General features: G+C 43.9%; 2 protein-coding genes across 2 annotated transcripts in view; both read left to right on the forward strand.

Moving 5' to 3' along the window:
* The window catches only part of LOC135391567 (DNA topoisomerase 3-alpha-like), a 40,963-nt gene extending 21,495 nt beyond the window's left edge, over positions 1-19,468 (forward strand). The window contains exons 16-19 of the mRNA XM_064621862.1: positions 1,268-1,326; positions 9,224-9,290; positions 13,608-13,730; positions 18,950-19,468. Of these exons, the coding sequence (XP_064477932.1) occupies positions 1,268-1,326; positions 9,224-9,290; positions 13,608-13,730; positions 18,950-18,990 (290 nt within the window). The 3' untranslated portion in view covers positions 18,991-19,468. The remainder of the gene's footprint in view (positions 1-1,267; positions 1,327-9,223; positions 9,291-13,607; positions 13,731-18,949) is intronic.
* Positions 19,469-20,771: 1,303 nt separating this feature from the next.
* LOC135391570 (cytochrome c oxidase assembly protein COX11, mitochondrial-like) lies at positions 20,772-25,575 on the forward strand. The gene is made up of 5 exons (XM_064621864.1): positions 20,772-21,113; positions 23,639-23,794; positions 24,312-24,437; positions 24,502-24,543; positions 25,305-25,575. Exons 1-5 carry the CDS (start codon positions 20,925-20,927, stop codon positions 25,443-25,445), a joined length of 654 nt encoding a protein of 217 aa, XP_064477934.1. The 5' UTR covers positions 20,772-20,924; the 3' UTR covers positions 25,446-25,575.
* The last annotated feature ends 384 nt before the right edge of the window (positions 25,576-25,959 follow it).

A 25,959-nucleotide genomic window follows, 5' to 3' on the forward strand; every position in this document is an offset into this window, starting at 1 on the left:
TGCTGCATGGAACTGGAGATTTTATTTTTGCCGAGATTACCCCGGCACTTTTTTAATGATCTGCCGCAATCAAATGAGCACTTTGCTGTAATGTGCTCCTGCTATTACAGTTTTGAGTGGAAGGTAATCAGTATGCAGCACATCATCTTTGTCTAAAAAATTGGTATCATGGAGTTCGGTGTGGTGTTGAATCGTCATGCTTCCATGCATTGCTTTTTTGCTTGCTCGCAGGATACCAGTGCTAAACATGCGTTTCATCCCCCATCCCCATATCCTAATGCCTTTAAAAAGAACGCTCATCAGTATTCATCCTAGGTGACATTTCCTGTCAGTGTTTTGCAGTACCTAGCAAGAAGAGACTTTTGACATTCGAAAGCTTTCATGCATGATGCTTTCCACGTACCCAGTACTAATACCCAGTTCCGTAAGAACCTGAGGAATCGTCATTATATGTCTGTTGTCTATAACATTTTTCACACATTCATGAATGGTGTTGTCACTTCCCTTGGGGGGGGGGGGGGGGGGGGGGGGGGCTAGGGGGGGCTTGAGCCCCCCCTACCTGCCACGGACCAACCCACACAAATCGTGCAAATCCGAGGAGAACATAATATATGGGGGGGACCAGTGTGACTATCACGAAAGTTCTTGCAGTTCGTGGCGTCTATCTAAGAAGCACTCTTGAATGGTTTTCAAAGTATGAGCTTTCCAAAATACTTCCAATCTTGTGACACCACCTCGTTGGTCATGACAGCCTATACATATAATCGTATTGTGAACATCCAAATCAACTATTTTCGTTCCTTTTATTTCATCCTCAGTTTGCAGTGTGCACAAGTATGTGTGTGTTGTCGCACACAGGATCAGCAGGGGGCGGGGGGGCGAGTTTTCGTATCGAGCCCCCCCTACCTTGGAGGTCTGGCTACGCCACTGCCTTCAAGTCCTTCAAGATAACCAAAAAATGAATGAGTGATGGTCTGTGACCAATCAGAAGGATCTCTGCACAAATAAATGAGGAACCCTGTAGCTGCAGAGTGCCACAAACAACCAAATTTTACCTCTTTTTTTTTTTCCTTACAAACAAACAAACAACCACAATGGACTTTTGGTTGGTTGTCAGGTAGCACACCTTAGCCATGCATAATGTTCTGCTTTCATATGTTATGGTTTGCTCAATGCCGTGTTGATGCTCCACCAGAACCTAATTGGCATAATATTTTGGAGGTTCTTATGTGGTTTCAGGAAGTCTTACAAAGTTTTGTTTTTACAGATGTTCTGCGTCATCAAGTGGAGCAGTACAAAGATGTGTTTATCCAGTCAGAGACGCAGGTGAGTAATAAGTAACAGGAAATACCAGATAGTAATAGAAAAAAAAAAAGCCTCAGTCAGGTATTCCAAAAACTTTTCACTGAATTGTGTGATGCACAATGAAACCACTTCCATAATGTTGAACGTAGCTGATTATTGAAATAAGCAAAGCATAACTGTGCATTAACTGTGTGCCGATTAAGGAGTATTTCACACTCTTTATGACAGCAAACACTGCGCTGAAACTTTGCTCCATTTGTACAAAAACTGGACACTATGTAGCATCCCAGTAATGTAGAAATATGAAACACTAAATGGTTGATAGAAGAGAGAGAGTGCAGACTAGCTGGTACACGATGACAGGAAGAAAAACCAGAGACACGGATTCATCCCTTTTTGCCTCCGTGTCTCTGGTTTTTCCTCTTGTCATTAAATGGTTTGTCTAAACTTTGGGCTTTCCATAACAAAATCCTACTTTATGATGGAAGGGAACCCCGTACAAGGAATAGATGTACACCGGGCAACAAATTTGTTGTCCTGTGTATGTGTATTCCTTGTCTCAGTGGTGTCATGTGCAATCAGCTATCCAGCATCCGTATTGTGTTTGTCATGATAGTAGGCGCACCTATCGCCATCGGCATCTCCAAGCCAAAGAAGGAGCCGAAGCCAGACTCCAGATCAATGATCAGATGTACTCGATATGTCGATATACTCGGACATGCCTTTGTAACTATGTAATCATTAAACATCGTCTCTGACATGGTGTCAGAAGTGGGATTAGAAACAGCAGACAGAAGACCTCAAGAAGAAACAATGTAGCGCAAAAGAACGGATAGAAGACGGCGCCGGAAAAGACAGGCAAGAAAATACGCTAGTAGGTATTCCGAAACTATGGCAGACTGTGGTCTGAAAACGCCCAAGCCTCTCGATGTGTCATCGCAGTCGCCGAACACATGGGACGATTGGCTACAGAGCTATGAATGGTATGCTACAGCCATACAACTGCACAAGAAACCCCCAGAAGTCCAAGTCGCCAACTTCATGACAGTTATCGGTCCGGACGCGCAGAATGTGTACAGAACGCTTTCCCTCAGCGATGAAGAAAAGAAGCAATTGGAAGTCGTGAAACAGAGATTCAAGGAACACTTCACGCCAAAAGCTAATCACGCCTATGAAAGATACAAGTTTAACGAAATGAAGCAGAAAGAAGGCGAGACGTTCAACGAGTTCCTTACCGCCGCACGACTCCAAGCGAAGAAATGTCAGTTTGGCGAGCTGACAGACGAGCTACTTAGAGACCGTATTATCGTCGGTATCAGGAACGACGACGTCAGAGAAAAATTACTGAGCGATCCGACGATCGATCTGCAGAAAACGGTCAACACGTGTGGGGCAAGTGAACAGGCATCTCAACAGCTCAAAGAGATAGCGAACAAAGATACAAAGGTAGTGGACTCTATTACGAAGAAGAAAACGAAGAGTACACAAAAGATGGACACAGAGATGAAAGAGCAAACACAAAAAAAGACAGGACCAAGAAAAGCGTGTACGTTTTGTGGAAGGTTCCACAAACCTAGAGAATGCCCCGCATATGGCAAAACTTGTAACAAATGCCATAAGATGGGACACTTTGCAGCTGTGTGCCGAACGAGCAGAAACTTAGCACAACACAACGTCCACACGATTGATGAACAACATGACACAGAAGAGATGTACGTGTCCGAGTTGAAGACTGAGGAAAACAAGACAGCGTGGCATGAAGAAATCCAATTCAGACATGGAACCAAAGTCACTATGAAGTTAGACACTGGAGCCCAGTGCAATGTCCTCCCATACAAAGTAGTCCAAGAAATGGGACTACAGGTGTTTGAGACATCTGTCAAGAGGATCTCGTCCTACAGCAATCACAAAATTCCTGTGATTGGAGAAGTAAGAGCTACATGCATTGTACATGGACAGACAGCAGAGCTGAGATTCCTCGTTGTGGACTCAGATGTAACACCAGTTTTAGGTCATAGCACGTGCGAGACCCTCAACTTGGTAAGAAGAGTGCACACTGTCCAAACAGTACAAGAGGACGACAAAATATTTCAAGGTATGGGATGCATAAAAGACTTTGTGTATGATGCTGACATAAAAGAGGAAGCAACTAAGACTTTGGTGAACAGGCCACCAAGAAAAGTTCCATATGCGATTATGGAGGAAGTCAAGCAGGAACTCCTCAGCATGGAACAGAAAGGAATAGTTGAAAAAGTCGTGGAACCAACACCATTTTGCAGCGAGATGGTCCTGGTGAAACAGAAAGGAAAAATAAGGATCTGCCTCGACCCAGTAGAACTCAATAAGGTTCTAATCAGACGTAACTACCCACTCAAGACTCTGGAAGAGATTGTTGCTCACCTCAGAGGTGCCAAGCGGTTCACTCTCTTAGATCTAAAGAAAGGTTTCTGGCAAATGAAAGTGTCAGAACGCACAAAGAAGTATCTGGCCTTCAGCACACCCTGGGGCAGGTACTGCTTCAAGAGAGTCCCATTTGGCATAGCTACAGCACCAGAGGTTTTCCAACAGGTTGTCAGCAGAATCCTAGAAGGTATGCCAAACACAGTCAACTCCATGGATGACATCCTGGTGTATGCTGAAACAAGCGAGAAGCTACAAGAATATACACACAAAGTCATGGAAGCACTGAAAGAAGCCGGTGCAAAGCTTAACAGAGACAAGTGTGTGTTTGACAGCAATTCGGTCAAGTTTCTTGGTCATACGGTAACTGCAGATGGACTCAAGATTGACCAAGACAAAGTAGCCGCAATTGATCAAGTCAGGGAGCCAAAGAACAAGACTGAACTACAAAGGCTACTAGGTATGATACAGTACTTGCAAAAGTTCGTGTCAAACCTTGCAGACAAGACGGTACCACTCAGAAAGCTCATTACAAAGGATTCAGACTTCCTTTGGACGTCAGAACAGATGCAAGCGCTAGCAGACATAAAACAGGCACTAAAGACTGCCCCGACGCTGCAGTATTACAACGTCAATGGCGCAGTAACCATATCGGTCGATGCCAGCTCCAAAGCCTTGGGAGCAGTGCTGTTACAAGAAGGAAATCCTGTCGCATATGCATCTGCAGCAATGACAGAAGCTCAGCAGAATTATCCACAAATCGAGAAAGAGGCACTGGCAATCAGATATGGGTGCAAGAAATTCCATCAATATATATATGGAAGACCACTGACCATTGAGACTGATCACAAACCAATAGAGAACATCGCAAGAAAGCCATTGAGTAGAGCACCTCCCCGATTACAAAGGTTTCTGCTGGATGTACAACAGTACGCACCAACAATAGTCTACAAGAAAGGAAAAGAGCTTGTCATTGCAGACTTGCTTAGCAGAGACTGTGTCGATAACGAGTCCGCCGACATTTGCACACAAGACCTACAAGTCTTGGCAATAGCACCTATGTCGCCAGAAACGATGAACGAACTCAAAAAGGATCTTGCAGAAGACAAAGACATTCAAGAGATCATGGAAACCACAAAAAACGGCTGGCCAAGTGACACAAAAAGGCTCAGTGAAACACTAAAACTATACTGGTCCTTTAGAGATGAACTTGCAGTTTACGAGGACATACTTTTCAGGAATGACAGAATTGTCATCCCCAAAGCGTGGAGGAAAAGAATACTATCACAGATACATGCAGGACACCTTGGCAGCAACAGTTGCCTGAAAAGGGCACGAGAAACAGTATACTGGCCTGGCCTAACAACAGACGTCAGAAATTATGTAGAAAGATGTAAAACATGCCAAGCCACAGAAAGAAAACCAGCAAAGGAACCACTCCACATGAAAGAGATACCCGATCTACCCTGGGAAAGAGTGGCGTCAGACCTATTCAGTTTTGAAGGACAATCATATATTGTCATAGTAGACAGCTATTCGGGTTACCTGGATTTCAGAAAACTACGTGGAGAGTCTGCACAGGAAGTTGTCAATGTCATGAAGGAATGGTTAGCCACTCACGGTATACCAAAGGTCCTTGAAACCGACAACGGCCCCTGCTACACAGCGAAGGAGTTCAAGAACTTCACCAAAGACTGGGAATTCCATCATATCACCTCAAGTCCGAGATACCCACAATCTAACGGCCTCGCTGAACGAGCAGTGCAGACAGCCAAGAGTGTACTTCGAAAATGTGCCTTAGATGGAAGTGACATACAAATGGCCCTCCTCAACCTAAGAAACACACCAAGGAATGAAGGGCTGGGATCACCAGCACAGAGACTGTACAGCCGAAGAACAAAGACTACCATTCCAATGCACAGCAAACTACTACAGCCAAAGGTAATACAAGGTGTGAAACACAAATTGAATACAGAACGTGACCAGCAGAAGAGGTATGGTGATCAGCACACAAGGCAAGCACCGAAAATGGCTGTAGGCCAATCAGTCAAAGTGTGGGAAGGACACAGACGCTGGATCCCTGGTACGGTCATACGACACTTGGACGAACCCCGTTCGGTAATTGTTAAAACACAGAAAGGTCTACATCGCTGCAATACATCTTTCGTCCGTCCAACAAAAGCAGAACAGCAGAGGACAGACACTCAGACAAGAAGTGCCGAGCACTGTGTGCCCCAGCAAGTCACCCATTCAACTTTTGACGACGACACAGAAGACGACAGAACTCTGACCAGGTCTGGTCGCTCTGTCAAGCCTGTCGTGAGACTCAACCTCTAAAAAGAGAAAAAGGGGGATGTCAGCGCATAGTAGATAGTAGGCGCACCTATCGCCATCGGCATCTCCAAGCCAAAGAAGGAGCCGAAGCCAGACTCCAGATCAATGATCAGATGTACTCGATATGTCGATATACTCGGACATGCCTTTGTAACTATGTAATCATTAAACATCGTCTCTGACAGTGTTGTTGCCTGAACTTTGGAGTCTTCATGGATGGTATAGCACGATATTCTGATGGATTGCCATTGTTCAAGATCCTTAAACTTAGTGGGCTTAAACATTCCTTGGTGGGCTTAAACATTCCTCGGACGAGGAGGGGGATAGTGCATCCTCTTGCCCCAGCCATTTTTATCTGCAAATCTATCGTTAAAAGGATGACCAGGTGAACACCTCCTTTTGTCCTGATCTTGGCAAACTTGATATGCATCAAGAGTGTGAATGTGAATATTTGAGGAGTGCCATGACATCTGTTGGCTACTCAAATTTAGCCTTTTATCTGCTGCAGATTCAGGAACCATGAGGCATATTTGTAAGTACAGGTCCCGACAAAAGTTTAGGGAAAACACGAGCGGTATATTTTCTCCTCTGTGCGACATCCTAGCGGCAAACGGAAGCAGGATGGTTCACTGGTTCAGAGGGGCGGTGGAGTGCGCTGGCAGCGACAAATTCCAACCACCTTTCGAGCACGTTCAAGCCATACCGTAACTACCGTGATCTGTCGCTACCAGCGCACTCGCTCATCTCTCTGAACGAGTGAACGAGCCCATTTCCGCACACCGGTAGGGTGTCGCACTGAGGAGAAAATACACCGCTCACGTGTTCCGTAAACTTTTGTTGGGACCTGTACTATGACAACATTTCATGCTCTCACCTGAACCATTTTGCTCTCTTGCCTGGGCTGTCATGCGAGAGCTTCCATGGCCTCACGGAAGAATGCATTAGGCATGTAGAAACTTGACTTGAACTCTGCTTACTCACAACCCTCCCAGTGCTTTAAAAATGAATCCTGCAGTTAATTTCCCCCTAGGACAGCCAGATGTGATAAAGTGTCAGTAATGGCGGCAGTGCTGCCGTAGAAAGTTTTAAATGTAACAATTATTTTTATTGATTTATTTTATTCATTTATTTTGTCACTGAGTGACAGGTAACTGGTGACAAAAGCCACTATTCACAGCTTGACTGGGCCACTGGCCCCTTACTGTGGCAACATGATGATACACATTCATGCACATTTGAACACACAAAGGTCATATAAGAAAATACAAAATGTGGTAACTATATATGTAAGCAAAATTATGTTATTTCTACCTTTTTCACCATTTTACATGCAAAAATATTTTTTTTATGTTACGCTTGGAGGAATTGAACAAATCCTGAGTAGCTATGTTCAAAGGTCGTGGAAGTGCTTGTTGCATTGGTTGAGTATGAGACGTTGTTTTGCACCTGTTTGGGTGACGAGATGGGTAACAGATTATTATTTCTTATTATATTTGTTCTTATATCATTATTTATCATTTATTATATTTCACAAATCCACAGGGCTCTCTTCTCTTTCAAATTTGCAGGATTTCATTCTTATCCCACTAGGCTCTGTGCCCGACCCACCTGCATCACCTAATACTGTATAAGTAGTCATTTTCGTAAGGACCTATTGTTCGCGAATTTAAGGTCCCTCGAAATATTCGAACCAATGACAGAAAAATATGTGAACGAAATATGTAAGAAATTTGACCCAGAACGCTGAGGCAACTTATGTACACGGGGTTTCTTACACTATTACACTGCATTGCCTTGCAAAGTGTTCAGTTCGCTGCTGCAACTCGAGACAGTAGTCCAGCCTTTACGTACGAATCCCTCATGGATGTAGGCGTCATTCCAGTTCCTTATAAGCCTAGATCATCCAGCAAGCGTGTATGCACTCTGCCACACGGATAGGCTTTTGTAAAAGTTGCCGCATCACTATCGAGCACTTTCTCGATGCGATGACAAGAATGACGGAAGACAGGGCAATTCAGCATTGACACAGATACAACCGAGAGAACAGAGTAGGACCCCCTAATCGCAGTCCTTTCAATCAGAAGTGCTCAAAAGGAAGACAAATTGAACAAGTTACCTAGTGGTGTTACTTTTTATTAGCTTCTTCCAGTAAGTTCAAGGTGGAGGGCCCCTAAGATGCAGGGTCTACGCACCGCGAATTTAAGGTTCTGCGAATAATTGCCTGATCCTGGCTTCTCACAAATTTGCAAATTATTGAGCCCATGAATTTAACCACTTATACAGTTAAAGGAAACAGCAACTCTAGCTTGCCACGTTTGTTCCGCCATTGCTCCCATCGAACTGCCTTACTCATGCCTCAAACCCACGGAAGGAAATACCTCCTAGTGCCAGCTTGCACTGTTTTTAGCCATGTGTTGCACCCCTTATCTTTATTCCAAGCACACATTATGGATTATTGGCACGCAATAGGATTATTCTACCACTGCTTCCATTAATCTGCCTTGCTTGTGCCTCGAGTCTTTTGTTGCATTGCTTTATCTTTCTTTCAATTGCGCACATGTGCCATTTATCTCAAGTGGGTGCAAGTGTCGTTATCAAGGCAATCCCTCATGCCCCCAACTTGGACAACCTTAAAAGATACACACAAAGAAGCCTGGTTGTCCGTAGACAGTTTCAGTCATTCAATTCTCAGATACGTGTTCATGTTTTATCATCAGCTTACCAGTGTAGTCAAAGTACCTTGATACCATAAAAAATTAATGAATTGCAACCTGAGCTTAATACTGCTTTGAAAATGGCCAGAAGTAGTTTCACGGTATGTTAGTCCTGCATGTCCTCACTGGTTGACGTGCAGTTGTGCATGATGTAGTAAAAAGCGCCATTCATGCATGTAGGTTCGGGCAGTGGCACTTTGTTGTCTTACATCCACCTAACTAGTGTTCTAAACTGAAGCTGTTGTGGGACTTGTAATACTTTTCCTGTCAGCAATACTAGAAATATGCATCCCAATAAGCAGTAAATAAACACCCGACAGCTAGCATGACATCTGGAACCCCTGTCTTCAAAGCAAGAGCTACTTTATTCCCTTTCTTCCTTACTTTTTCATTCATTTTTTGCTTTTTGCACTTTGGACTCTTATGTAATAACGAGTTTATAACAGCATTATTACAAAATATATTTACAGATGAGAAAGTTATCTGAAGCTCTGAGAAAATATTTGAGAAATGGGCAAGTCCCGCAAAATCCTCCAGGTAAGTTGTCAGATGCTTTGTTGCGGTTGCGCCGCCTGGCATGCACATCGGAATGTCAAGATAACTATTGTGCACGAAAAAGGTGTAACGAGAGAGACGACAACAGGTCGTCCTGCTGCCGTCGCACCTGTGTATCGGACGAGTTGGGTTAATGCAAACAACAACTTTTAATGTGTGCGGGCAGCACTTTCTACATGGTTACATGAGTCAAAGACTGGGAGCCGACTGGCCCGCGCGAGGGAGACACGGTTGCATCACGCAGTGCAACCGTGATGCAATTCACGCACTTGACTTGGGGAGCAACCTGTCGTTAACAATAGCAACTACATAACAATACTGTGAACCAATAGAACAGTTCTCTGAGTCTGAGGGCTTGGTGACAGCTTGCTCATTTGCATTAATGTGAACTTGTAATCCAGAATTCAAGACAATCTGAGTAATGGACACGTAGGAAAGCTGTGTCCATGAGTGGTAACTCTGGTAGCGGTGTAACATCATGGCAGCCTCATGGCACCTCAGTGTGCTTGCCTACTAGACTCAAGAAGGACTCCTCAGTGCCTCCTTGTCTTTCCACACTACGAGGACATGTGTAGTCTTGACGTTGTCCACTTCAGCCAATCACCACAGATGATTTTGAGCACAAAAGTCCACTGGCCCATATGGCTGCTGATGGTGGCTTGTCTCAGTGGCTATGGCTGCTGAAAGCATGGCTGTGATTGGCGCACTCTTATTGGGTGCGTTAAGCAGGCGCCTCTCTTTTGGTGCACTCAAATTGGGAGTATGAGACACTAAATGTTTACTGGCCATTCTTGCCACTAAACAGCAAAGAGCAACTTTCGAGCGCTACACTGGTCACTCGCTAATGCCGCTTCCTGTTGTCTGCTCATGCAGTGCACAGACGGAGGGCACATTGGCTTAGTTTGAACCTATGGCAATGTTGGAAGTGATGACGGCTGTTGTGGAGACTTTTTCTTGCAACAGCAAACGAAATGGAAATTATATGAATTTGTAACAGACGCCATAGGAGTTGGTTACTGTGAAGATGACTGCATGGCGTGAAGATGTCTACATTAAAGTACCGCATCCCCCGCGAATAACCGCCGATATCTGCGTGAAAGTTGTCCACTAATAGAAAAGCATGATAACACTTAGTTTCCAGAAATAGGAGCATTGGGTAGCATAGTAAGTCTGTATAGAAGAAAGAAGTAGTATGCAAGCTAGTAGGACTGTGAACATATTTATCTGAGTTTGGGGATCATACGAGAACAGAAACTCAGATTAGCAAGAACTATTTAATGAACAATCATAGGGAAAGAAGGTTGAGCAGAGGAGACTGAGGTCGATAGATGCATTACTGATGCACCGGGTGGTACTCGCAAACAAGGCTGCCTCCTGAATCACACGTTGTTTTGTACCATTTATATAATTCATACAATCTTAAGGGGTCTTAAGCCTTAAGAGGTTGACAATCCGGATAAGTCGCTACGTGCTTTGCTATCTCTGAATTTGGATCCTTGTTTTTGATATATCTGGAATGTTCTCGTAATCTTTCAGGGTGTCTACGAACCTGGAAAACCGGGAATTGTCAGGGAATTTTGTTTAGACTAGAACAGTCAGGAAATTATCAGGGAATGTGCAACGAAAGCAGCGGAGGTCAGGGAAAATCGCAGACAAGTGCCGTGACGATGCGCAGGGAGTTGCGAGTGCTGATCTGTGGTTGAGCAGCCATGCCGCCGCAACGTTACCGCGAGTAGCACTTGGCCAATATGTCGAGCTCAGAGGCAGAATAGTAGGGCAACCTTACTGATACTCAATTATCTGTTTTATGAGTGATCTGTATCAGAACGTTGTTTTGGTCAGGGAATTCGCTTGCAATAGTAAGTGAAAGCCTGGAAAAGTCTGAGCATTTGAAACACTGCAGTTCGGTAGATACCCTGTCTTTCCACCACACACCTTCTAGTTTGGCCTATGTAACGGGCCCTGCAACATGGTGGGATTTTGTATGCCTCGTTCTTCTTGCAAACTATGTATTGGCTTCTATTTTGATCTCACATCTTTCATGGTTCGCTTTGCCCTGAAAGGGGGTCAAAGAATGTAGTGTTTACTCTGTCTGCTACCCACCTTCCTTCATTGCTGGCTTGCTTTCTCATGGAATGCGATAAGCCATGAAAGAATGGTTGATATATATCTACTTCCATCATTTTGATCTTTCTCAATCCTCGGTGGTTTCCCAATATCAATTAACTGGTTCCAGAGGAAGTCTTCTTTGTACCATGCTTCAGTGAGTCTATTGTACTGTTGTTGCAAGGAATGCTGGGATGCTGGAATCGATACGTCAACACATCAGCCACATAAATGATCGGGAAGAGGTAAATTCTACGTCAGGAACAATTATCACAACTTACCTGTAGCATGCAACGCAGAAATGTTTGATCTGCACACCCTCTAGAGCTGCTCCGACTTCCTCAGGTGTCCTGTAAGAGAGGGGACAGACAATGCTTTAGTAGGAAATATGAGCTCACTCTGGCTCGCTGTGCTACATTTCCTACTCTCGAGATTCATGGCAGCAGGTTGGACTGTGCCTTCAACGCCATGGAGGCATGGTGCTTCGCACATGCTTGATTCTATTAGCATTTTTGTAAACTGGATTGTGCAATTATATGACACTGTCCAGGAAAATATTTTGCATAGTTGCTCCTGATATTGAGCAACATTAAAATCTGGGCAGGTTGGTAATCCATTTAAATGCGATAAAACCTGTTGTGTGTCTTTTACTTGTTCTGACCTTTGTCCTTTTTTACCCATCGCTGGGGTTTTATCACTTTTAAATGCTCCTGATATACTTCTTGATTACTTGAGCGATCCTAAATGTCTTTTCGCTGCTCCTTTAGCTACAAGTCCGATAATAATTTGTTGTATTCCTTGTACAATAGTGCATGATACAATTAAGCAACCACTTGAAGTAATTCTAATGACATAATTCTTTGGAAATTATTTGATATCTACTAAAAGCAAATCTACATTGTTACTTTTAATCCCTGCTGTTTTCTTCTTTTATTTTTATATTTTGGATGTGGGGGACACCAGGAACTGTCACATGGCATATGAAAAATTGAAGATATCTTTCATTTGAGTACCTAATGTCAGTTATCTCATAACTATTATTATAATGAAGCTAAGTATTGTATAAGCTATCCTAACTGTAGCACCCATATATTTCCAACTGATTGTCAAGTAACCCGATTTCATTTTTGTCACTGCCATTCTGTGACAAAAATTTGTGAAAAAGCATGGTGACACAGCAAAATAATAGTATGTATTAGTATGATGATGCCGATTGCTGGGAAGCATTTTGGTTAGCATTACAATACAAAATATGAGTGTTAATACCCCTTGCATCAGAGTAGATAAAAAAAAAAGAGACATGGCTGCTGTGCAATACTATGCTTGTTCACGTGAAGTTTGTGGTTCTTCGTGTCGTGTACCACAGGGATTTTCCCAGGATTGTGATGTTATAGGGGTATTGTGTAGGATGTGTGTGACACTCATATCATCTTATAATTCGGGGCTTTACGTCGTGAGACAACTGCAATCATGAGTGATGCCACCGTGATCGGGTTTGGGGATTAATTTTGCCCACCTGGGGGTTCTTCAACATGTGCCGAAATCTCGACACACGGCACACCACACTCAACTTCCCTCGCGGAAGACAACGTGTCTGAGCAACTTGTACCCTTCAACCAAGTTGCCACTGTCCTTGGCTGGGTTTGAGCCCGGCCATATCAACTGGGTACTGCAAAATGTAATCATATAAAACGTATTCATATTACAAACTTTTTCTATCTTTTCTCTTTCACTTTCTTTTTTTTTGCTAGAGGATCTGGAGCACATTCTTCATCATTGGCCACATTACCAACCTTTCCAAGCCACACTCTCTGGGTCTCTTAATCAGCTGGACTCTCACCCCCTCTCTCTACCAAAATTGTTTGGTCGATGACCAAATCCAGCCCACCAACGTTCTGCCCTCAAAGCTCTTCGGCCTTTTTGCACACGATAGGACTTTGGTCCATATTGCGAAGGGGCTCATTATTTCATTCCCCACATCACCACCAGCAGTCGGGTATAGAGACCCCTCATTTATCATCTGAAAATAAAATTTGTTGTTTTGGGGGCTTGTAAGATTTTTTTAGGTATGCATGCTCGGAGAATTTCTACTGTTACAGTGTACCAGCTTCTCACCTATGTGAAACATGCACATAACGATATGTATCAGCAATATGCACTAAGAGCACCCCTGCCGCCTCTTTTCTATTACAGGACGGCCACAAACAGGAATGCAACCGGGAAGAACCGGAGTACAGGGAGCAGGCCGCCGGGAGCAGGGTACAGGAGCTCCAGAGGGAACGAGGCGCAGACGCTGTGGTGTGTGCGGAGAACAAGGTAAATGTCTTGGAGTCATGTCACCCTATATTCTCCAGAACACTCCCACAGGATCCATTTACATTTTTGACACATTTATCAAAATTATGTTCAGTGTTTTGTGCATTACATCAACACTGCTCTAAGACCTCTTGAAGTCCACATGAAGGTGAGAAGGGTTGAGTATACGCCTTGTGCAGAGCGCTTCTCGCTCCGCCCTGCGTCAAGCGCGGAAAGTTTTTCCGGGGCTCCGTAGCGCGCAGCGTCCAGCCAGCCTGTTGTTGTTGTGTGTTTGTTGTACGTTGTATGGCACCGAAGAAGTCGAAGAACAATTGTTGCGTGGTGAAATCTGCATTCACTTATAGAAGTGAACCGCCTGGAACAAAATTTTATTCGTTTCCTGGAAAGCCTCACGAAAAGGAGAGAAGATGGAAGTGGATCGCTGCAGTGAAACATGTTCGCTTTGAGAGATGTTAACCACTGTCGGGAAGCTAAGCGAACTTCGTTCGTTGTTTCTTTTAGTAAAGATAGCTCGCCGTGGATGCCCACCATCATATGTAATCACCATATTGAAGAAGGCGCTATGTCAATTGATCCAGGAAGTACTTCGTATGTTCAGTGTATTTTTCCTTCCCCTTTACTAGGGAAGCCTGCTCCTTCGAGCCCAAGCTCCTTGCAAAAGCCAATAATTAAGAACAACCATTCTCACTCTACACTTACTCACTAAGAACAAAATGCCGCGTGGCTGAGATGTCAGAAATTGACACAACCTGTCTTACATTCCCAACATAAGCATGCTCTTCTTCATTTGATGTACCATCAGGATTGCGGGATTTATAGCATCTTGATTTTAATCGCGATTTTAATCACTGGTGCTAATCGGGATTTAAAGCATCTTATAGTTTTTTACCAAATAATTTTCCTTGGAAAGGAAATTGCTTCGTGAAATTGAAGAAGGCTCCACGATGTATAGTACAGATATCTTAGGCTGCGAGCCCCGGAAAAAGTGCGCGCTCCTCCCGCTAGGGGATTCGCTTGCGGTGCCCCTATAGGCGCTGCACGGGGCATATTGGGCTAGTTAGTAATGAGACATTTGAACTGGGAGCGCAAGATACACGGACAAAGAACGTTTCTCCGTTCTTTGTCCATGTATCTTGCGCTCCCAGTTCAGATGCCACATGAAGGATTGCATTAACGTATGCTACAGAGTGCAGATAAAACTATGCAAAAGTTACTTCAGGATTACATTAAAGGAGCATGCAAGGGCTAAAAAATATGTGTCAGAGGGAGTAGACATTGAGATTACAGTGTGTGCAATCCTATCGCACAAGAGAACTTTCAATCCTGCTGCTCAGAAGAGCCCTTTCCCTTGGCTGGCGGTCTGTGCTGTTGATATGTGTCTTCTTTTTCTTTCTTTCCATTTGCGGTTGTATTTGGCACCAAATATCCTGCGTCAAACACAAAGTAGTTGGTTGGTCGCCTTGCTCCCCTGCTCCTAGCAGACGATTCTCGGCAGCCAATAAAAGTACTTGGACAATCTGACATCACAACATGCCAGAACGAGCTGTGAGAGTTCGCCGCCACTGCGTGCATTCTTGTAAACTAATTTTTGCAGGGAATGTGCGCTTCCCAAAGGTAAAGGTACCTTGCGTGGCATTTCTTGAAGATGAGAGAAACTGATATTCTGAGGCTGGAACACCATAGAAGGGACAATCACATACAAGGCCTCAAGTTGCCTAAGAAATTAACGATGAAAGATGAAAGTCACTGAAAAGGTCTTGAGAAGGCGTGTAAGCTTAGCTCAATTGGTAGAGCCCTGGACTGGTAATCCAGAAGATATGGGTTCGAGTCCTACAGCTGGCTAACCTTTTCAGTGACTTTAATCTTTCATCGTTAATTTCTTGAAGGCAGCTCATTCATATCACACAGTAAAATACTATTATGTCCGAAATACCTTCCATGCTCCTTTAAAACTCTGAGGTTGCTTGAGGTCAAATTCCACCTCGAACTGTGCTGTATAAGGTACTCTTTTGATTCAGTAGACAAATGTCAGTTGTTCCCCGTGAAGTCTGCCAAGCATGCACAATAGCACCTTCCGGCTGCTGTTGTTCCTCATCTATACATTGCTCATAGCCATAGATGCTTTGGTGTGCTAACACAAAACTTGAAGAAAGTGAACAGCAAGATGCCAAAGATCATGGCATGTCTTATACTGTGAAGTGGTTTTTGATGCCACGCTTCGGTTCATATGATGAGAAATCAGCAGGCAGTGTAATGTCGTGCTTTGTCAAGATTGTCAATATCCGCATCTGCACATTATCCGAGCATGTGAGATCTGCAACCGCATTCCCAAGCACACGAGTTAATAGCATCTGCATCCGCACAGATGTTGAGCACCTATACGCCTCGTGCAGAGACTAAAGGTGGCGCTTTGCGTGACCAGGTAGCGGTGGAAAAGCGAACTTTTTGTGTGAGTCGTCAGATATCGAAACCAGTCAAAAGTGCATGTGGCAGGCTTCATGAAAATTGAAAATGTGTGAATCGGTTTCGGTTGTGGAACTTTGCGGATTTCAACCGCTGTAAACTCCGAACGACGTTTGGTCCTCAGCAGAAGCAGAATAAGGCAGAAGACTATGTGCAGAAGCAGGGATGTCAGCATTATTACAATTCTTTTAGCATTTTGTCGTGCGCACCGTGCTTGTGTGTGTTTTCTTTTATCCTTTTTACGGCAGCCTTGTAAAGGTTCCATCTCCAACAAAGGGATGCAGAAGTCTCATCTGAGTCGGACAAAGCGACAAAGTCAAGCTAGTTGGAAATTCGTGTCTGAATTGAGAACAAATAGCGTACAAATAGCCCTAGAAAACTGAACGGACTCGCGCAACTAGTTCCTGTGGCTGTCGCTAGGATTTTCCGTGGCGCGGAGTATGCTTTGCACAAAGCGTCTACAGGGTGTTTCAAAAAACGTGTAACTTGGACTTCATAAAAAAACGGGGCGACGGAAAAATACGGCCGACTGAATTTGCCATCTTGCAAAAATATTTTCATTTGATTTTAATTCAAAGAAATTGAATTTTTTAATTGAACTCCAAAATTTCCCAAGTCAACCTAACGTTTTTTTTTTTTTTACAGAATTAGAGAGCCCGTAGCAAACTTAGTCAGATCCACCAAGAAATCTGCTCAGCATTGCAAATGGAACTGCCAAAAAAAAGTCCCGAAATTGAGGCTTCAAAGTTTCGGGTGTTCACCGGTGCACCAAACCAGTCCGAAAGATGCGCGGAGAGGAAGACATGCTCCTGCCCCCATGAAGCTAGAACAATTTATCGCCGGACCGGTGTACAGCACGAGACGCGCCGATAACAAGGCGGGTGACATTCCACCATACGTTGATAAGCGGCAAAAAAATGATTCCGCCTCTTTTTTCCCGGCCTCTTTTTTTTTTTTTTTTTTTACCTTCTATCTTTCATGGGGGCAGGAGCATGTCTCCCTCTCCACGCATCTTTGCGACTGATTTGGTGCGGCGTTGAATACCCGAAACTTTGAAGCCTCAGTTTTGGGACTTTTTTTGGGCAGTTCCATTTGCAATATCGAGCGGATTTCTTGGTGGATCTGACTAAGTCCGCTACGGGCTGTCTAATTCTGTAAGAAAAAGGTTAGGTTGACTTGGGAAATTTTGGAGTTCAATTAAAGAAATTCAATTTCTTTTAATTAAAATCGAATGAAGATATTTTTGCAAGATGGCAAATTCAGTTGCCACACAAATGCCGTTTACCCCGTATTTTTCCGTCGCCCCGTTTTTTTTTTATAAAGCCCGAATGACACGTTTTTTGAAACACCCTGTATACCCGCACATCTGCGGTCGCTGCATTTGTAGGAAAAAATCTGCATTACAAAAATGTTGCGTTGCAAACTTTTTACTACTGAGCGTGTACAAAGTTTCTCGGGAATGCTATGTCATCCATAGCTGTCCTGTAATAGAAGTTTAAGGTGCAGCAACGTACATGTGATGGTACACTTTGACACCATTTAGGATTCACTGTGTGGTCTCTACTATGGCTCCCCATAAGGTACAGAGGCACTGCGCACTGCAGAGATGTGCGGTTCTATCAGCATTTTATCTGTTGCGGCTTTCAAAACATTTATGTTGCACAGTATCCGCACTGACCTGCGGCTATAACCACACCCGTATACACCTTTAACCACGGTTGTTCATTACGTTACGCTGGAATCCCTACGTCACGACAGCATATCAGGCTCCCAGGTCAACCTGCTCCACGCAGTGCTGATTTTTCTAGGCATTTTTGTAAATTGAATTGGGCACTGATAAAACATAGTTGAACAAAACTGTTTGCATGATTGCTCCTTTTTAAGGGACCTCGTAGCATGTAAAGCAGTCCCATAGAATGCTTATAACAAGCAGGATTGGATTGGATATGAAAGAAAAATATGGAGAGGCTAATCCCGACCCAGTCTGGACTGGCAACTGCAAAACGTGTTTGTGGGTGGAATTATAACAAGCTAAATCATTCATAACCCATGCATATGCAAGTAATTTACCTTTACCTTCAGCATTATTTTTGTCCCACGAGAGCCTCTGAAAATTGTAATAACACAGCAGAGAACGCAATGCGGTTAGTGTGTAAAAAGTTGTAAAATGCTATCTTGTTTTCCTTCTGTCCTTCATTATATGAGGAGATGTATGGCTTATACATGTACTAGTATATTGCTTTTTCCATGCATTCATCCTGTAAAGGTGAATCTGTGAAGGATGAATGTAAAATGTGTGTACCTGTTTGGCATTGAGCATTACGTGTATTGAGAACACATGTGCATGATGTGAAGAAATAATCTTCGGTTCAGGGCTGTCAACAAGTTACCCTGGTGACGTATGATTTTCACAAAATCTGGTTATAATTCGCTACTGGAACAACATTTCTTTTATATGCCTGCTTTGAGAGTAGTTCCAAAAAGGAGGAACCAAATGTGGCAAGGATGCTGAGTGACCCAGGAAGTGGAGGAAATGGGCAGGGTGAGACTGTAATGGGGACAAAGTGCTTTTTCTTTCTTTTTGCTTTGCAATAGCAGAAGCTGTCAGAGCTGGTGACAGGTGGTAACATTTTATTATTTATCGTGAGAACTACAAAAATAGCTTTCATCTAGACACTCCCTCGTAACTGGCAGGCTCAGTCTCAAAAGCCACGAGTCGCACAAGATTGCACGTTTAATAGGCATTGTTGTTACAGGTCATAATCGAAGAAATTGCCCACAGAACGAGCAAAGCTAACAGACCTGCACTTCCGAAGAATGCAAAGCTACCCAGTGTGCCTTTGATCCTGACATCATCTATGCAAAACATGTGGCAATTGCTTTAAGCAAAGATGCCACCACATAGTAGAACAACAGTCACACTATCTGCGTTATCATTGCATATGTTATTGGTGCTCTGGTGACTTCCCTCTGTGCATTATTCTATTTTATTATAACATTAACAAATGTAGCATTGGTAGTACTGTAACCAAGAAGGGAAGCGCTGCAGGAGCTATGACAGGATGCCGCAGTACAACTCAGAGACTTATGAAATAGACAAAAAGACAGGGTGCAGCATTACAGCATATTGTCTTCTGTACAGCCCCATTTTTTGAATGCTGTAGGCAACAATGGACCAAAGTTGTAACGTATTTTCACCCACTTTTGCAAGTTCTACGACATCTATCACCTGTATATATGAGGTTGTAGAATAAACATGGACATTTTGAAGTTGATATCGTCATTTATTCTGCTGCTGGAGGATGACCAATTCATGAACATGTAGAGCAAATGAAGGGACGACTAGGCCCTACACCGTAACCGCGATTTTCGGTGCTGTGGCAAAATGAAAGCTCCGGGTGCATGCCTTCGATGCCTTCAGAGTCGACCAGAAAGCATCTGATCTGATCTGATGCTCGTGTAGTAGGTTTGCTACAAACATGCACAACTCTTTTTTTTCTCTCTCGTATGGCAAATATTTGGGACAGATCCTCAAAAATATTTTTTTGAGAACCATTTTTCGTTGGTGTGCCCTTCCTATAAAAGCGTACAAACAGAACTGTATAATTATTGCCTGTTGTGCACATTAATGGCGTACCTACTATGGAGCGCTCGGTGAGCAGTTTGAAAGCTTACTTCAGTGAACAACAGATATCTATACAATAACGCATGCCATTCCTACAGTGTTGTCAAATACAAAAGAGGTAAAAAAATTTTTGTGCGAGTTGTACTTTTCCCAATGGCATGCGTTCTATTCTTGATGTAACAGATCTCAGAGCAATGCAGCTGGAATTTAATGACAATGGACTTTTAAATATTTGAAACAACATTGTATGGGGATGTCGTGGTGTTATTGAATATAGCAGCGCTGGTGTAGTATGTGGACGATGACGGCAATGCATAGAGGCAGCAGATTGCTTCTCCAGAATTGTAAGCAAGTGTGTGTGTGTTTGGGGTCATTATTGTAATTAATTACAAAGTTCTAATGTATCATTGTTGACAAGTCTAGCTGTGTGGTTGAAATAATGAAGCCCCCATGTTGAGAGTACACAGGAAAGAAAGGGAGGAGAGTATAGGGAGTAATCCCTTGATAAATCATTGAGAGGACAACCATATGCGCTTGCGGGGAACGCAGTTTTGGAATTATACACTTGTATCTCAGTATAGCTTCCCCAGAAAGTGATCTCTGGGGTAGTACTGAGCTGCGAGGTGTGTGACGGATGCATGTTTGCGGGCTTTGTAGCATTGCTATTGCATTGGTAGCCGAGCTGTAGTATTGGCCAATCTCAGCAGCTTCAGGGGGTGTTTAAAAAAAGCTGGGGGGATGGATTCTAGGATGCTAGAGTATGGTCAGACCTAGACTCTAGTCGGACAAAAAAAAAAAAAACTCGCGATATAAGCTGCACAAAAATGAATCAAATTTCCGGTGAGTAAAGCGCTGCTCAGGGTACAAGCGGCAATGGGGGGAAAACGCAGACGACGCAGATTGAGCGGGTCGAGCGGTCGAGCTGGCAACATATATATGCCGCATGCTCTTACGTGTTGCGTGCTCGCCCTGCTCCCTGCCGGCTCTTCCAGCGTTCCAGCTGTCTCGCACATGCAGTGTGGTGTGTTCCGTCTGTACGAAAGTTTGTCTTGTGCTCTGCTCAAATCAGAATGTGATGAACTTTTACCGAACATACCTTGCAAACGATGCTGTCTGTCCTGCTGCGGTGCAAAACGCCCCTCAGAGTTACAAAAATAAACTATGCACTCGTTAGGTATTCTGGTAGCTACCGCGAACAAAAAAACAGGAGCCTTCTGCTTTACGTGTCTGCCTTTACCATCTTCGTTGGCGGCTGTAGCTATGCCGCTGTGCCATTGTATAGACTCTTCTGTCAGGTTGGTGTTCTTGACAAACTACCGCAAGTTTTGGCTGACCAACGGCACGCCGTATGTTACCTTTGCGGCAGCAATTGGAAGGGAAGGGCAGCTGAGAACTCTGGTGCTTATACCATATAGCAAAAGCAATCATTTCCCCAGAAGCTGACCTCTTCCTGAGCTTACGGGGGAGGGGGGTAAGGTGCTTTTATGTGTGAGAGCATATCTGTAAAAGCTAGAGGTTGGCACTTGTGACTCCCACTCACTCATGCTCAGTCACCCCTGCTTGGCTCTGTTAGTTTCCTCATGCTCAGTCGCTTTTCTGTCTACTCACCCATCAGCGGCTCAGCTTCCTGGGTGCTCATATGTACTTGCTTCTAGCTCACATCCTTGTTTGCCACTTCATCTCAGTGAGCCAAAGTTTGTAGGGCTCGTAAAGTACATGTGAGGAGAGTTGAGCTGATGTGGTAGAGACCAAGTGAGGATGAAGAAAGACAACACATGCCTGGTGCTCGATGTGAACCTGTTCTAAGCTTTGTAATCTCTTCGAGCGGCAAGATGGTGCTGACTCACAAATGAAGTCCAGCCCCAAGTCACGATGATCCATGCTCGCATGCTCACTTTCACTCATTTGCTCACGCATGCCCATATGTGGTTGCTCATTTGGTGATCACAGGTGAAAGCGAGTCGCTCATACTGAGCTTTGACCATAGTGAGCATAGAGTGCGCATGAGTAGGCACGTTCATGAGCAAGTTTTGCCGAGGTATTGCAAAAGCTGTAGAAAAGAATGTGTGTATTATTAGAAGAATGGCAACAAGACACAGGGCGCATGTGCTGAAGCATTCAACTTCAACTGATGTGTATTAGGGGTCGCCGAGCCCAAGATCAACCTCACAGGTCCCTCCAAGGTTAGCCTCGGGCTGGGCTGCCTGCAATAAACTGAAGTTGAATGCCGTCTTCGTGTAGTTCGTCCTTGTGCCTTGCCACATTCTTCAAGTATGAATATACTACGGTCATGTCTCGTTTATCCCTACGGGAGTCATCCCTTTTTGTCCGGATAACAAACTTCCAGATAAGCGAATCAAGCAAACTTCCAAGGAAACACAAAGATTTTAAGAGACATCTTTATTGCTCCAGAAGAATGGAAACAAGGAAAAGATCGCCCCTGGTATTTGTTACCCCAGAAAGTAATGCAAAGTGGGCTGCTTGAAAGTAATAGACATCTTTGACACGTACGGCAGAAGTTTGCTTGCAGGAGATGCTTTAGCACGGCCTGGAATTAAACGTTCACATATGGACTTCTTGTCCTGTGGTTGATACTCTCCCGCTTCTCGCCTACCATCTGTACTCTGTGCCCAAGACACGTCAAGATGGAGTGACCTCTGAGGAAGGCCCAGTGTGATGTGATGCATTTCCGGAATAATGCGAACACAGCACGTGCCAAGGACAGAAGCCGTTGGCACATTTCTGGATAAGTGAATTAGAATGATTCAGGTTTTGGATCATTCGTCCCCGTGCTTTCTCTCCAGATACGGGTAATAAATTCCGGATAACTGAGTCAAAAGCTAATGGTAGCAGGTTCGTTCCCTGTAATGTAATCAACAGGAGTGTTCTGGATACCTGAATTCCGGATAAGCGAGACGTGACTGCAAATAGTATATAGTCAGTAGCTAGTATAGCAGTAAAGTAAATAAGTATATAGCAAACATGCTGTTCTGCAAGTTTTCTCATCCATTTTAGTCCAAGTGCCATCTGAATTAATCCATGGTGTTTTTAAGCACTATAACTGTGTATTCACACGAGGGACATCCCCGTAGAGTATTCTAGTGGAAGGAAAAGTAAAAGAAACTGCTGATGGAACCGTAGTTGTGCCGTGTCTAATGTTGAACATTCGCACGAAGCGGAGATATTGGGAGTGGGAGTATAGCAAACAATTCCACTGGTGCTGTCGTCTGCTACAGAATATCTTCTGACTGAGCTGCAGGATATTCCACACGGTTAGAAGAGCACGAAAAGACGACTCCCATAGCAGACAACACTGCTGGTACTGTCGTCTGCTACAGAATATCTTCTGACTGAACTGCAGGATATTCCGCACGGTTAGCAGAGCACGAAAGGCATGATGCTCATAGCAGACTACACGAGTGATCCTGTCGTCTGCGAAGGAATATCTTGTGACTCTGCTGCAGGATATTCCCTGCGGTTTGAAGAGCACGGAAAGACATCACGGACCTCCTGCAGCTTTGTCACAAGATATTCCGTAGCAGACGACAGGACCAGTGGTGTCGCAGGCTCATATGCACACATTGGAACATAACGTTCAGTGATGTAGTACTACAGCGCAGAATTTTTCTGTAACAGGAGGATATACAAATGAGGCTTGTTTTTAAAAGTGTCTGTTGTCTTCGTGGAAAATCGCAGCGCAATTCATTGTTGCCAAAACTTGTGTGATCGAAATAGTGAGTACCATCAGTGTTGCAATAACTACCTGTGGAGGCTCAAGATCGTGTTAGTTTGTATATGTAGAAAGCTTTTTCTTGGCCAGTCGACAGGACGGGGTGGGAGAGCAGTGGCTGAAGACCTAGGCGAGAAGATGGTTGGACTGAAGAAAGTATCACACAGGTTGATCAGAGTCACCTTTAATGCAGACACTGCCTCCGGACTGCGTTGGAACTTCAGACCAAGGCAGCAAGATGTCACGGTAGGCACACAGAAACATGTCCTTTTGTTGAAATACAAGGATATCGACGGGACTATGTAGTGCATTTTCTACAATGCAATGGCACTGACAGCCACTTACAGCTTAACCTCCTCGATAGGAGTATTACAGCAGGTGCTAATAAAACAATAGCTGGAATTCATGAAGATGCCTAGTGAGAAATGGGAGACCCCCCACTCAGCGTGCATAAAATACTTGAAATTCATGAGAAGAGGATGCCCTGGGGACCCAGAAAAATGACGGTGATGTCACACAGGCAGTGGCCATATTTTTTGTTTTGGTATGGTCAATAAGAAGCATCCTATCCCGCTATATACTCCTGCTCGATTGTTTAGGTACACGAACGCACATATCCTTTTCGGCACCAGTAACATTTGATTTTTCTTTTTTTAAGGTAATCAGATAGCAACGAGAGGCTAAGAATACAATAAGTGCAACAACAGTGGCTTCTAAAAGATATGTCAGACTTTATGCTCGTGACAACGCGCTATCCACGCAGGTTTATCCAGGAGAAACGGTGCTGGCATTCTACTCAGCCAAGAACCCCAGCAATGAACCAGTAAATGGGATTGCTACGTACAACATCATTCCTTTTGAAGCTGGCAAATACTTTAACAAAATCCAAGTGAGCATGAAATAACTGACACCTGCAGGCTTCATGACTGACATGCACATTCTTGTTGCAATAGTGCTTTTGTTTCGAGGAGCAGCGGCTAAATCCCCACGAAGAGGTGAGTCTTTCGATGTGCATTTAAAAAATAACTTTTGATTTCTTAGTGCAATGCAAGCAGTTGAGAGTGACTGGTACGTGTAGGCATACAGCAGAATAGTATAACCACTTTTTGGTATGTGTAGCTTAGTTCCGAAGATATCAAACGGGACATAAGAGAGGAGAGGGATAGAGAGAACACTGGTACAAAAGCTGACACAAAATACAAAAATTATTTTTAGTTTCATACAAGAACACAATACCCCCTCAAGCAAAGTCACAGTGACCTCCCCGTGCAACAGAAAGGCACACACTGCGGATAACTCTTCTGCTAGATTCAGTTAATGTAAAAAGTCAAATGCCTTCCAGAGAACTCAGCTGAAAATGTGCACACGTTTTCTGCCATTTCCGAGTTCCGAATAATGGCAGAACAGTGCACACCACAGAAACGAAACTGAGAGCCATCAGAGAGGCTCCTGATTGGAGTGCTTGGGCTCCAAGAAAGTGATATTAAATGAATGTGCACATTATGCAGTATAGAAAACGTGCATAGAGGCAGTGCCACTCATGAAGATATTCAACTCGAAAACAACAAATTCAGTCTTTTTCAGTGGCGGGTGCACAGAACAGTAGTGCACCCAGAGAAGCAGTGTAAGCTTACATTATCATTATTTTTCTGTTTTTTTAGCGTACAACATAAAGCCTGCACGTAATTTAAAATATGAATAAACTGCTCATCTGAGAACATAGTTGATCAATGACATACAATTTTTGGCAATGCAGGTGGACATGCCGGTCTTCTTCTACATTGACCCAGAGTATGCGGAGGATCCAAGATTGGAACAAGTTGATGATTTGACACTCTCATACACCTTTTTTGAAGCCAAAGAAGGACTCAAGCTTCCTGTGCCCACTATTCGGTGACCCTTCTATCACTTAGGTATCTTGACTTTGTACGATGTTGTCTGCTATGATTTCACATCACACTGATAGGCTTCCCAACAATTTCTAGTTGATACGTTTGGTTTAATAAATGTAGATGTTGCAAATGCTGTTGCAGACCCTTTCCACTACACAGCACCACCATAAAAAAACGCTAATTGCTGCCAAAAAGGTACACGCTCAGTTTCTGTCGCTGCTTGGTCATACAGGTCATCATTGGTGTACTAGGACCTGCATGTAAATGTTGCATATTTGCGGCAATCTACCAAGAGTTCAAAACTGCTGAGAAGTAAACAGTTCTCCAGGATGACCTGCTCCTTGAGAACTGGTAGTGCCCTTCTCTGTTGGCATAAACCTGGTTCTCCAAGTCTCCTCCCAACTGTAGGCAGATTTCCGTTTGAGTTTTTAAGGTAAGCCCGGGTAAAGTCTGTGCTTACCTCGCATTTGCATCATTGGGTGTGTTAAGTAGGTGCCTCTCTTTTGGAGCGCTCAAATC

Source organism: Ornithodoros turicata, chromosome 4, assembly GCF_037126465.1.
Source record: "Ornithodoros turicata isolate Travis chromosome 4, ASM3712646v1, whole genome shotgun sequence".
NCBI classification, from domain to species: Eukaryota; Metazoa; Arthropoda; class Arachnida; order Ixodida; family Argasidae; genus Ornithodoros; species Ornithodoros turicata.